The sequence below is a fragment of the Echinops telfairi genome, unplaced genomic scaffold (genome assembly GCF_000313985.2).
Source record: "Echinops telfairi isolate 266 unplaced genomic scaffold, ASM31398v2 ScPeMD7_3533;HRSCAF=4204_0, whole genome shotgun sequence".
NCBI lineage: Eukaryota > Metazoa > Chordata > Mammalia > Afrosoricida > Tenrecidae > Echinops > Echinops telfairi.
The window spans coordinates 60,380,940-60,395,683 of NW_022107431.1; the positions used below are offsets into that span (position 1 = coordinate 60,380,940).

General features: G+C 38.7%; 1 protein-coding gene across 1 annotated transcript in view; it reads right to left on the reverse strand.

Moving 5' to 3' along the window:
- The window catches only part of THEMIS (thymocyte selection associated), a 227,030-nt gene that overhangs the window by 149,808 nt on the left and 62,478 nt on the right, over window positions 1–14,744 (reverse strand). The window contains exon 3 of the mRNA XM_030886730.2: window positions 7,544–8,002. Coding sequence (XP_030742590.1) covers window positions 7,544–8,002 — 459 coding nt within the window. The remainder of the gene's footprint in view (window positions 1–7,543; window positions 8,003–14,744) is intronic.

A 14,744-nucleotide genomic window follows, 5' to 3' on the forward strand; every position in this document is an offset into this window, starting at 1 on the left:
TCCCAAAAGGTATATAGGCATGGGTCAGCAATATAGAGCCAGAGGACTTCTCTCTCTGACTCTGAGCTCCTTGCTGCTCACCCCCTGGTCACTCCCCTCTCCCTTGTTCCCTTTCCCTCCTTCCCTTCCCCCTCTCTCCATGTGGACCACCAAGCTGGGCTGAGGTGAGCAATGGTACTATGTAACATGCCTGACTGTATTATTGTATTATCTCTCATGCTCTCAATGACCTTAATATAATGCTTATATATCTCAACCGTACAATTGCGCATTACTGAACCCAGAAGTAGTATTACTGAATCCGAGTAGAAGTAGCAATAGGAGTATTAGCGGTGGGGGCTGGTCCCCCACCTCCCTCCGTGCCATTTTTTAATTTAATACTACAGACACTGTCTTATTTTCGGGGAACCAGGGTGTGAACAACATGTGGTGGGAATTCAGAAACTGGCAAGGGCCAAGGCTTTTTGCCAAATTTTGGTACTATAAAGTTTGAAAATATTTTACAAATAAAATTTAGAAGAGTCAGAATACTAAAAGACAATGCACTTTTTCTGCTATTCATTTATCGCCTAATATGCAATATTTATTAGGCGATAAATGAATACCAGAAACATATTATGTAATATTTCCACCATGTGTCTTTCCAGGTGTCATACTATGGTGACTTGTGTGTTGCTGTGATGATGGAGCTATGTCACCAGTATTTCAAATGCCAGCTGTGTCATCCAAAGTAAAGACTAAGAAGAGACTACGAAGAAGGATTTGACTGCCCACTTCAGGGAAAGCAGATATTGAAAACCTTATGCAAACCTTCGAACATTGTCAGATAATGAAGGCCTAATGAATGGAAACAGAACATTATTGAAAATAGTGCTGATGGATAGGGCTCTTGGGTGAGAGGGCACTTGAAATGTGACTAAGGAGGAGCTACTTTCTTGGACTAGATTTGACCATGGTCCCGTGAATGAAGTAAAGCCTGTGGGAGGGGAGAGTTTGGGATCTTCATTTTTTAATAGGACATGATCCAAGGTAAAAAATTAAACAGCTGCAAAAATCTACTAATAATCAGAATATGGAATGTATATGTATGAATCTAGGAAAATTGGAAATTGTCAAAATGAAATGGAACTCTTAAAAATCAATATCCTAGGCATTAGTGAACTGAAATGGACAGGTATTAGCCATTTTGAATTAAAAATAGCGTATGCTTTACTATGCCACAAATGATATAATCAAGAGGAATGGTGTTGCATTCAGACTAGACATTCAAGGTCTGTTGAAGTACAATGTAGTCTTTGATAGGATTATATCTATCCAATTTAAAGGAAATCCGATCAATGCCATCATTATACAAATTTATGCAGCAGCTACAAGAGCAAGTGAGGAAGAAACTGAAGGGCTCTACCAAGGACTTCAATCAGAAATTGCTCAAACATGCATCAGATGCATTGATAATTATTGGCTTTTGGAATGCAACAGTTGAAAACAAAGAGGCGTCATGTCTCGTAGTGGGGCCTGCCCTATGGTCCTCTCTGGGCATTGACTGCTCTGAGCAGGAATATCATCATCAGGTCTTGGTGGGCCAGGATGTGCTCCACACTCTCTTCCTCCCCCTTCATTTGCTCCTGTGTGCCCTGATCAGACATGTCCGTATCTCTGAGCTGTAGCTTCAGTGCTATCCTCTGAAGTGAATTCTTTTGCAGACAGGGGGCGCTGTCTGCATAACTCGAATTGGGGCTGGCCCCTCAGACCTCTCTGTTGGTTCCCTGCTTCATGCTGGTATGTTAATTTCACATTTGGAGCATAGGGTTAAAGTCTGGTCCTGGTAGCCAATTAAAACACGAGAGGGGAAAACAGGTGGGAGGGGGAAAGACATGGGTAGTGAGGAAACACAAGGAATCGAGGGCAGATAAACCCCCCAGGACCAATAATGACAGTAGCAATGCCAGGAGGGTAAGGGGAAAGTGGGGAGAGAAAGGGGGAACCAATCACAATGATTTACATATAACTCCCTCCCTGAGGGACGGTCAGCAGAAAAATGGGTGAATGGAGACATCAGTGTATGACATGAAAAAAATAATTTATATATAAAGATATACATATTTACAAATAATATAAAATATACAAATATATCTTATAATAATGTATTTAATAATTATAAAAATTATAAATTATCAAGGGTTCATGAGGGAGGGAGAGTGGGGGAAGGAAGGGAAAAATGAGGAGCTGATACCAAGGGTTCAAGTAGGAAGAAAATGGTTTGAAAATGATGATGGCAACAAATGTATAAATGTGCTTGACACAATGGATGGATGTATGGATTGTGATAAGAGTTGTATGAGCCCCCAGGAAAATGATTTTTTTACAAAAAAGATTGAAAGAATATGTAATCATTGTACCAAAATGAACTGGTTGACCTTCTACCATTTTAAGAAGCACAACCAAAGTATTCCTTAAAGCAAGGATGGTGAAACATTGTCTTATATAATATGGACATGTTGTCAGGAGAGACCAGTTCGTGGAGAAGGACATTATGTTGGGTAAAGGAGATGGCAGTGAAAATGAGAAAGGCCCTCAATGAGATGCATTGACACAAAGGCTGTCACAATGGCTCGAGCATAGGGACAATTGTGAAGATGGCTCAGGATGGAACAGTGCTTCATTCTGTTGTGCACAGGGTCGCTATGGTCAGAACCAACTAGATGGGATCTAGTAAAAACAATATGCAATATTTTCATACTGCCTCTCTTATGTCACTTTTTTGCTTTTGTGATTTCAGCCCTTTGCTTATAAACTAAATTAACTTCATATATTGAGTATTTTTACAGATCCAAATACTTGTATCTACAATCAAAACTTAAAGTAGCAGCTGTCAAGAAGTCAAAGGACATATTTGATTGGGTTAAGCTGTTCTACAAGACCTCTTAAAAAATGTTAGAGATCAAATATGTCACTTTAAGGCGGAAGGTGGGCATGATCCAAGCCATAGTATTTTCAACTGCCAAATGAATGTAAAAGCTGGTAAAAGGTAAGTAAGGCCAGAGAAGAACTGATTCATTTGAATTTTGGTGAAGAATATTGAAAGCACCACAGACCTCCCAAAGAACAAACCTTTCTTGGAAGAAATACACTAAAATGCTCCTTCAACGTGAGAATAGGAGACTTTCCTCAGGGATGTTCAGCATCTTTCGGGAGACCATTGTTCCTGAGCTCAAGAGAGGACATCGTCTCCGTGACGTGAAGAGTCAGAGGCCAAGACGAATGCCCTCAAGGAGGTCAAGTGCCACGGTGGCTGCAAGACTGAGCTTAAATTCAATCACTGGGAGGATGACACAGGACCCAGTAATCTTTCTTTCCACTGGATGTCGAAGGGCACGGACCCAGCGGTGTTCTTTCATTATGAGTTGGAGACAATTAACAACAACACAGGGAACAAAAATTGTTTTGCCAAATTTTAGAGGTCAGACACTGAAACTTTCTTCTAAAAGTATTAAGAAATGCTCAACTCTTCTGTAATTCTACATAGGGAAGAAATCAATCTAAGTATCAAAATATCTTGCTTTTAAGTGCCAATAAGACCATTTTGACTCATGATGATTCCATGCAATAAAATGGAACTATTCCATAAGGTTTTCTAGTCTGTAATCTTTATGAAACTAGAAAGCCAGGCCTTTCCCCTGAGGAACCACTAGCTACATTCAAATGACCAGTCTGTTGGCAGGAGCCAAGTGCTTAACCATGGTGCCACCAGGGCTCATTATACCAAAACATAACAACATTAAAAAGTTTTAAAGGGGAAATTAAAGTTCTTTATAAGCAACTTTAAATAGCTGATCTAATTTTGAGGGAGGGATATTATGTATTCTATCTATTACAATATGATGAATTTTATCTACTTGTGAAATTAACAGATCTTGATACAGTCTTAGATTGTGATTTATATGAATGTTCTAAAGTTATATATATGTTTAAAATAAATATGCATATATTTTAAATCATTGAATACATGGTAAAGATCAGAAGGGTTTATGCCACTAGTGTGCATTTGACCAAGAATTTCCAGGAACATATGTTTTTATCCTTTCTGCTAATTTTCTTTAAATGGACCATAAATTTTATATGAATAAATATGAAATAATTATGAATAATTATTAATAATGTACATTAATAAATAGCAGGAGTGATGCTGTTGTCAGTTATCATCTACAAGTAGAAGCTCTTTTATCCTATTTACTTGCTCTGTTCTCTTTTCAACAAATCCATATTTCATAGTTTCTAGGAATTCTCAATCTTTTTCATTTGGCCTTCCCCACAAGATGTCCTTCAAACTCCCTACCCCCACCGCCCACCCCTCCAGGCATATTCTTTTTCTTGTCACTTTAGAAAAGAAGGTATGAAGTCTGGAGTGGTTTAGACTGTTGTTGGTCCGAAAGGGCATTGATGGAAGACAGCTTAGCAATGCCCCCTTGACTTCAAGGCAGGTTCAAATTTCTGAGTCACTCAAAAGAAAACTCATGAAATAAGACCACAGCTGATTGAAAAATAGTCTGCTTTATATTTAGAGGAAAACATCCTACAACAACAAAATAAAATATTGGATATGTTGTGATGGCTATGCCCACCCCCCCCACCCCCATTTCCAGAAACTGTACTCCAGCCCAAGACACAAAGGACCTATCCTGAGAGCCACAACTTAAGGACTAAAGTTTTAAACAAGCCCTAAGCAATTAAAATGTGAATTAATTAGCATCAAAATTTCACTTTAATAGAATTAAGCAATAGAAACTGGACGAAAGCATTTTGTGAAGGATTTTATTTCAGCCCAGAGACTTCCTTCTGGTACTTTGGTTAGCAGGAACACAGACTTAATTTCACTGAAACAATCACATCAACCACTGCCGCTCATTTTTCATAGGCGCCCTGGCATTGGCAGTGGATTTGAACCCATTAGCTGCTTCTGGAAAGAACAATCTCACAGTCTGCTTTATCCCACGAGGCAAGATTCCACGCAGAACCAACACAATGGCAATGGGTTTGGGCCTGGGAGGCTCATCTGCCAGTGTCTATATCTAGCAGACTATGCCAGAATACTAAAAGGTAAGGTTGAATTCTTTCCCTTTCCAAAAGATCTCCAAATCCTCATGATTGACCTACTTTTCTCTGTTGCCAGATCAAACCACGTGCCGTCGATTCTGACTCCTGGCAACCCCATCTGGGTGTGCTAGAACTGGGCTACACCGTGCTCAGTGGCTGATGTATTATCCTTATGACTAAAGTCGACTTCCAGACCTTTTTATAAAATACTTCTGGGGGACTTGAGCCTCTAACTTTCCGTTCCTAGCTGAGTGCATGAAGCGGGTGTGTCCACTGAGAGCGCTGTTGTGTCAACCTCCAGCATCGCTTCCAGCTCTCAGTGGCCTCACATCACAATGCACCAAAACACTAAGCTCACTGGCGTGGAGTCAATTTGACTTGTGATAACCCTATAGGAAAGAGCAGACTTGCCCCTGTAGGGCTTCTGAGCCTGGACATCTTTATGGGAGTAGAAAGAAAGCCTCATCTTTCTCCCACAGAGCAGCTGGTGGGAGAAACCTGACCATCTTTATGGGAGCACAAAGCCGTTAGGTTAGCAGCCCCATGCTCCAGGGCTCCCTCACCACATACACCATACGCTCAATGATTTAAAGAGTAAATCTGACTGTCCCTCACCATCAGAAACGCTTTCTTAATTAGCCTTTAGGACACGTTTACCCCTTAGTGTCTATGTTTTAGGAGCCCTGGTAGTGAAGTGAGCAAGGTCAGCAAGTAGAAACCAATAGTCTCGCTGAGGGAGAAAGATTGAGCTGTCTGCTACCATTAAGATTTACAGCCTTGGAGACCCACAGAGGCCGCGCTCCTCTGTCCTGTAGGGTCTCCGTGCATCAGAATCAATTCAATGACAGTGAGCTTTTGTCTGCTTGTATATTTCCTAACCTCTCATGACTGCTTCCACTCCCTCCTGTGCGTGTTTGGTATTTGTCTCAAGACGCCCTTACTTCTCTCCCCTCACCCTGGATGGGCCTGCACCCTCCTCACCTCCATGGTTACCTGCGCTCCCGCGGATGCCCCGCTCCCCCAGCCCCGTCTGTCCTTCTTTATCTAGCTCTCTGGCCTTTATTTAAATATCGCTGCCAAGCAGAAGTCCTCCTTAATCCTTAAGCCAGTGCCTTAAATGTGATAGCCACCTCAGGTGTGGGCTTGCCTTCATTTGCTCCCAGGTGGTAGGAGATGGCATCGTTTCCAAACACTAATCAATTGAGAAAGTGAGCAAAAGCCTCTTGTTATTCGTTAAAAATGAGGCAACCCCAATGGTCAATTTTGATAGCACATTTTGGATTAGCAAGCAACACTAATGTGAAGTCAGAAAGTTGCTGTGGCTTCAAATGTTTGTATGATTAAAGAATACTCACTCCTTCAAAGGCATTATGTAATGTTACATTTAGTTCAAGGGAAGTGATCCATTGCTAGTTAAATATTTGTGTGTAACAAGGTTTAACATGCAGTTCTAAAACCTACCCAAAGCATCTCAGCAAATTTTTCGCTATTGCATAAATTACTAACAACATTAATGAGAACAAATTTTTACATAATATTTTTAAGTTCTGTAAGTGTCATATATACAGATGATAATTTCACTTTCAAAAGACCACCAAGAGATAGGCAGACGGAGGTCAAAAATCCTTTCTATTGATATAGGGAGTTTAAATGACTCACAAAGACATTGACTATTAAGTTATGGGTCCGGAAGGAGAATTCAGAACTTCTGATGACAAGTTTATAAATTTTGGGCCACCGCTTGCCCCCATTTTATGTCACATTTTTGAAAATCAAGGTATTCATGCACTGAGGGTAACACTGCTCTCTCTGGATAATCCTATTTGAAATGCATATAATCCTCTGAAGGTTGCATATTGCAGCACAACAATGTGTGCATTAATTTATCATTTCATTTTCTATAAGTCAGAGGAGCTCTCAACTAACAGGGGTGATTTATGACCAGTGACCAGAGTCTGAAAAAAAAGGTTAACACAAGAATAAAGTAAGAAACACATTAAAGAAACTTTGCTTTCTTACGTTTGGTATTGGCCACCACCATAAAGGTAAAGTGTCTTTCTAATCAAATATACTTTCTCTTAAAGAAATTGTAGTTCTATTCTGACCTTGTTGAACTGGTAGTAAGAAAAATGAATTAGTATTGTAATCTTCCTGTACCTAACAGTTAGTTACAGCATTTTACCTCTGCATATGAGTATATATATGCCCAGATACAGTCATCTGTATATGTAAAATATTTTATATACATAATTTAATTTGCAACAAATATATGATTTCCTTATTTATAGATGAGGAAGTTAAACTCAGCAGATTTTACAAACAAGTCAGGGACAGAAGTCTAACTCAGCAGATTTTACAAACAAATTACTCCTTAAACTCTCAAACCTTCCTTTCTACCAAACCTTATAATAGTCATGTTGATATAGCATTATTCTCTGTGAATACTTACATTTCATCACACCTTGAATTTCATAAACAGGCTTGAGAATCAAAGAGCCATAAAAGCCTTTTGGAAATGGATTTGTTGAATCCCACTTCTTTGAAACATCGGTAAGCTTCACAGTTCGCGCTCTATTCTTTGGGATCTTCCACTCAACAATCTCCTTGAGGGTATAAATATGTTCATCTTCACACTCAAAGAAGTGCCCTTCTTGTGACAAAGGCAAAGTAAATGAGTGATTTTGATGATTTCTGTTCACGCCACAGTTCACCATCATTTCTCCATTGATCTCTTCAACTGCATTGAGCGTGAAGTGTTCGCCCTGCTTTATGATGATATTCTCTAGTTGTATATCCTTCTGATGATAGAAGTAAGGATGTCCTAGCCTACCTGGTCCAATATGAATTGTTCTTATAATTTCTTCCATGGTAAGGTATGGAGTTTTATCAGCCACAATCTTAAAAAGACCTGAGAAAAGAATTGTGTGAATTAAGGAGAGTTCTTATAATGAACCCTTTCATAAGAAAATTATTATGATATGATTGAATTATTGAATTGTATGACATGTGGATGAAGGTCAAATCATTATTTTTAAAAAGAAAGAAAGAAAATTATCATGAGATAAGTTTAAAACTAACACAGGGTTGCTTTTAAAAACAATATACCTTTAAAAAAAGATTGGAGGTAATTATTGAAATTCTGTGTAAAATTTATTGTATTAGCTATTGATTACAGGTCAGGAAACTTAAATCGAGTCTAGTGTAAAACACCTGAAAATAGAAGCCCTGTTCTTCACATTGGGAAATCTGTATATGATACAGGCTCTGTCCCTAACTCACTATTTGATCTTGAGCAAGGCATTTAGTCACTCATGAGCATATAAATAAAGAAACTAATGCGGGACCTAGTTTCAGTATTTCTGTGATTGTGGTACCTAGGAACACCAAATTAAATTCATGTGTTCCAGAAGAAAAAATTTTCACAATGATCAAACATTTGGCAATGGATAATGGTAATGATGTACAGTATAACTGATTTAATTTGTCTTCCAGTTGTATACATGAGAAATGTTGAATTGGCAAATGTTGTGTCATCTGTGTTTTACAAAAAAAAGTTTTAAATAAGTAAACCTATATAGCTGAAAGTAGACAGTCATGATAGTCATACAACATTGCCAATGTTATTAATGTGATTGCATGGTACACTTTAAACTGCTTTAAATTGTAAATTTTATGTGATGTCTATTTTAATACAATTGTAAAACTTTATATAGGCACAATTAATTTAAAATTTCTAAAAAAAAAATTGATAGAGTCTGCATCCCAGGAGAGGAATATAGCATGCAGAATTTCCCTGATTGTAAAACAATCTGGGGAAACATTGATTAATATGTCAAAGCATACTAATGCTCCACAATACTTTCTTTGGAAATTTCTAGAGTAGATAGATTTTCCTGGATTGACCTCTGTTGATTTATAGGCCGTTATTTCTTCTCATTAACTCACTAAGTTTGTTATAGTTTTTCTGTGTCAAAGATTTTTTTTTATCCCCTCTGTCAAGATAATCACTAAGTTAATGAATTATTAGTGTTCAAGATATAGCTTTGAAACTTCCAGCAAAATAGTGAACTACACAGACAACCTTCACAAACACTGTACAACTGAGGCAAGAGAGCCCAAGTGAGCCACATGCAAGTGATAGTCACAAAATTCTGAGCTTCCAAGGAGTGAGAAGAAGCTGAACAAAAGTCAGGAGAGAGGAGACAGAGGAGTGAAGTGTCAGCTAGCTTGATTCAGCACAGTCATCTGAATTTTTGCAAGCTGCATTCAATCCAGACAGTGGCCTGGCACATCGGTGGCTGATGAGGATGGAGGTGGGATCCTTCCTTGCTACCCATACCTTCCTGATGATCAGGAGCACCTTCGCTCACCCACCAGCCAGTGACACTGTCATCTTATACAAGCTGAGTTAAGAGCTCACCACCCTGGACAGAGCATTGTGTGCTTCACCCCCAAGTCTAAAGGTATATGAACTCCACCTCATCAGACTAGTAGAATGTAACTCCTGGCAAACTCTGACAGGCAGGAACTTCTTCTACAACCATCCATCCTAGCAACAGCCACTTGCTGAAGCAAAAGTACTCTTTCTGGGTATAAAAACCCTGACATCAGCCACCATTTGAGACCCCTTGAGATATACTTCCTCATCAGATACCCTGACCTAAACAATATCTAGGCCAGCAGGAAGTCTACTTCCTAACACTTTCCCACCCCCATGACCCCCACCCTGAGAACTCCTTAGCTGGCAGAGGGTCCTCTCCCTGCCTCCCACAGTTTTCTCTTCTCTATGTTTCCTTTTTATTTTTAAAATATGTTTTGCTGAGCTCTAATTGACACCTAATACTACTCATTAGTTTACTTATATTAAAAAGGGTTGTGCAATCATCTCCACAATCAACGTTGGAACCTTTTTTCCTTCTTGTCCCCACTTAGGTTGACTTCCCACTTCCATATTCCCAGGTAATTATTATTCCAGTTACTGTCTTCAGAAATCCAGGGCTTCACTATAGAGAAAATCATATAAAACAAGGATAGAGAATAGGAAAAAAGACCTCAATATAAGAAGACGCTAACAAAATTAAAAATTTAGGATCCATTGACGGTGGGTCCAAAGGGACATCCAATGGCAAGGTGTTACATTCCAATCTGCGTACGGTTGCTAAGAATCTGTTTACAAGGCTCTCTTCTGATATTATGGTGGTTCATATTCTTACCCTGCGTGTATTCAGCAGCTATTCAATTCACATAGGGATCAAGCAAATGGATTTTGGGCTTCCATGATCATCCATAGTGTTCTAGAAACTGGGTGCTTAGAACTTAGGCAGTAGTATTGCTCCCCCTTAAGGGATTGGATCTTATTGTTTATAATCCTTGGATCACGAAGGCTGGTATGCTTCTCCGGTGTGGACTTCACTGACTTCTCAATTGGAAGGCTGGTTGCTATTTTTCCTTATAGACACACACCTTCTGATTTATTCATCATGCTTTCTGATGGCACCCATTTCTTCTGTGATCTCATGAGAGTGAGTAGCAGGCAGGGCCATGTCACACAAATTCAGTGTTATTCGTTTGATGAAATACTCCACTTCTATTCCCTGGCATCTGTTACTTCAGTAAACAAACACAGGTAATGCAAAGAAAGAAAGTGCCAAACAACCAGAGCGTGGCTTGCTGTCATTTGTTTCAGCTTTGTGTTATGCCCCCAATTCCCATGAGACATTATGAGTGAATTATGCAATTCCCGAAAGTGTTCAAAGAGCTAAAATTACTGTCAGAATAATTGTTGTAAATTCAGCTGAAGCAGAAAGGGGGGTTTCAAAGATGACCATAATATGCTCAAAGAAAATAAGTTGTGTGTTTCTAATATATCAACCACAATAACTACTGTCTAGTTCACTTAGTTTTAAAGGAATGGGATCCCACTCCTACACTAAACAGATGGTTAAGGGTAAATAACCCAGTCGATGGCACTAGGGTAAAAGCACAGACTATGGCAATCGAGGATGCCAATCAAGAACCAATATAGAAATGTCTTAAATAAAATTTTTATTGCTTTTTTTTAATGTATTATTTAATATTTTACATTAATATTTTGTGTTCCTATGATCTAGGTTTATGCACTTCTTTTATTGTCCTTATTTAAGCACTGACTATGAACTAATTAACTACTTTAAGGTAGCAAACGGCTTTTTACATATTTGACTCCCTCCATCCCTGGATACCACCATAATAAATGCCTGTGCTTGCTGTTGTTAGGTGCCATCAAGTCAACTCTGGCCCAGAATGACCCAGTGTATGGTGGAACAAAGCACCGCACAGTCCTGGGCCATCCTCACAAGGGTTCCTGTGCCCGAGCCCATCGATGCAGCCTCTGTGTCAGTCCGTCTCCCCGAGATCCTTGCTCTCTTTTTGCTGCCCCTCCACTTTTCCACCCACAATGTCCTTCTCTAGGGACTGAACTCTCTTGACAATATGTCCAAAATATGTAAAATAAAATCCTGCCATCCTTTCTTCTAAGGGGCACTCTGGCCTTACTTCTTCCAATACAGATGTTTGTCCTTTTGGCAGTCCATGGTCCATTCATATTCTTTTTCTCCAGCACCACAATTCAAATGCATCCATTCTTCTGCGGTCTACCTTATTCAATGTCCAACTTTCACATGCATATGATGCAATGGAGAACACCATGGAGGAGACACAACTTAGTCCAAAAAGAAACATTCTTGCTCTTCAATACCTCAAAGAGGTCCTGTGCAGTATAGTTACCTAATGCGACATATCTTTTGATCTCTTGGCTGCTGCTTCTAGGAGCATTGCTTACAGATCCAAGTAAGACAAAAATCCTCAACAATTTCAACTCCTACATTTATCATGGTGTTACTATTGGGCCAAATGTGAGGATTTAGGTCTTACTGACATTGAGTTGTAATTCACACTGAAGGCTACATCTTCATCAGCAAGGGCTTCAATTCCTCCTCACTTTCAGCAAGCAAGCTTGTGGACTCTGCATACCACAGCGGCTAATAAGCCTTCCTCCAACTCTGATGCTGCACCCCTCTTCATGGAATCTGGTTTCCCTGATGATTAGCTCAGTATACAGATGGAACAAGTATGGTGAGAGGATACAACCCTGATGCCTGCCTTTCCTGATTTTTAAAACATACAGCATTCCCTTGTTCTCTTTTCACAACTGCCTCTTGATTCACATACGAGTTCCAAAAGAGCACAATGAAGTTTTTCCAGAATTCCTATCTTCTCAAGGTCATCCACAAGTTTATTATGACCCACACAGTCGAATACCTTTGCATAGTCAATGAAACACAAATAAACATCTTTCTGGTATCCTGTACTTTGAGCCAAGATCCATCTATTCACACAACGAAAATTCCTCCAAATTAATTTAGCAAAGCCTTACAGAATTGAAGAGACAAACAGAAAGCCCTGTAATAATAGTGGCAACTCACTATTCCACTTTAGATGAGGGAAGGAAAATCTAGAAATAAATTTAATAAGAACACAGAAGAATTAAATAAGAAAGTCAGCCAACTAAACCTCCTGAGGGCACTACACCCAATTTCAGCTCAATATACACTCCTTTATAGTACATGACACATTCTCCAGGACAGACCATCAGTAAGGCCAGAAAACAAACCTAAATACATTAAAACACAGTGAGTTATTATAAAGAAAAATATGATTAAGAAACTAGATGGTGCCCAGCCATCAAAAAGAATGGTGTCCGAGTTTTTAAGGACTTGTCTTGAAACAACCAGCCATCTAAGTGAGGAGTCCATTAAGTCCACATGGAAGGAGTACACCAGCATGTATGATTCAAGGATTGTAAATAATATAATCCAAATCCGAAGGAGGGAATGGTAGCAGAGCTTAAATTGTGAACAACTGGTTTGCTGAAGGCAACAATTGACAGAGGAAGCCCAAATCCATTTGCAGGGTCCATGCATTAAGCCACTGGTGACTCCCCTCTGACTACAGTAGAGGAATATGAATAGTCTTGTTCACAGACAGAGAATATTGTAGAGAAGGTTATAGCAGATGTAGTTAGGTTAAAAAGTAACATCTTCTTTGATCTCCCTTTTGATTCATTTAAAAGTTTTATCAGTTTTAAAAAAAAAACGTGAAGGAGAAATACATGTGAATTAAGCTTCTGGTGAATCCCCTCTGAACATAGACCAGGGATGTGAATAGTCTTGTTATCATACAGAGTACATTAGAAAGTCGATTATAGTAGATGTAGTTAGGTGAATATTTAAATCTTATCATTTGATTACTCTTTGACCCACTTTAAAATGTCCTCATTTTCTGCTCTCTTTTTGATAGGGATTATTTTATATTTTATTTTGTTATTGCTATTAGCTTTTTGTTTCTTTGTTTTTGTATGTTTTTCAGTAAATGAAATCCAGGATGGGTGAATCTATGAAGATTGTAATTGGATTAATTGTGTGGCAGGGAAGTTTGGGGTGGTGGTGGGAAGCAGACAGAAGAAGCTGACAGGAGAATATGTTCTAAAATTCATGGTGGTAATGATTGTACAACTCTTCTTGATATGACTGAACAATTGAATTATATAATATGTGGATTATGTCCCAATAAACTGTTTTAAAGTAGATTAAAGCAGAAGTAAGTGAAACAGGAAAGTAAAAAGAATAGAAAGCATCAATAAAGCTCTTTGAAAAGTTTAACAAAATCAACAAACCATTGACAAATCTAACAAAGAAAAAGAAGACACAAATAAGACAAATAAGAAATGAAATGGATACCATTAAGTCAGAACCAATAGAAATAAAACTAGATAATAACAAAATACTATGAAGAACTATATTTCAACAAACTTGAAAACCTAGAAGAACTAGGCAGATTTCTAGAAATACACCACCTACCAAAACTAACAACCTGAAGTAGAAAGCCTAAACAGACACTTAGGAAAGACAGAAAATGATTTGGTCATGTAGAAACTCCCAACAAAAAAGTATAGACTCTGATAGCTTCCTGGTGAATGCTATCAAACATTCTGAAAAGAGCTGACACCAATTCCACGCAAACTATTTCAGAATCTGGAAAAGGTGGAAAAGTCCCAAATTTATTTTATGCAGTTAACATAACCCTGATAGCAAAGCCAGTCAGAGACATCTCTAAAAAAGAAAATGATTGACTAATATGACTCATGAACCAAGAATACTAAAAAATTCTCAACAAACTTCTAATCAATAGATGTCACCAATTATCAAAAAATAATACATCTTACATAGAACCAAGTGAGAATCGTACTCGGTGTGCAGGTATTGTTCACCATTAGAAGAACAGGTAATGTAATCCATCTCAAAAATAAAGCAAACGAAAAGGACCACACAGTCACGAAGATTGATGTGGAATAGGCGTGTGACAAATTCAACACCCATAAAACCCTCAAGAATATAGGAATAGAAGGGAAATCCCTCAATATAGTAAAGTGCACATATACAAAACCACACATAGAGACAGAAACTGAACACACTCCCCTTGTGAATGAGAACCAGACAAAGATCATTTATCATCATTCTCACTCAATGCTGTGCTGCTGGCAGCCTCAGCCAGAGCTGTTGGACAAGGGGAAATGAGAGATTTCCAACTTGGCGAAGAAGTAAAACATTCTC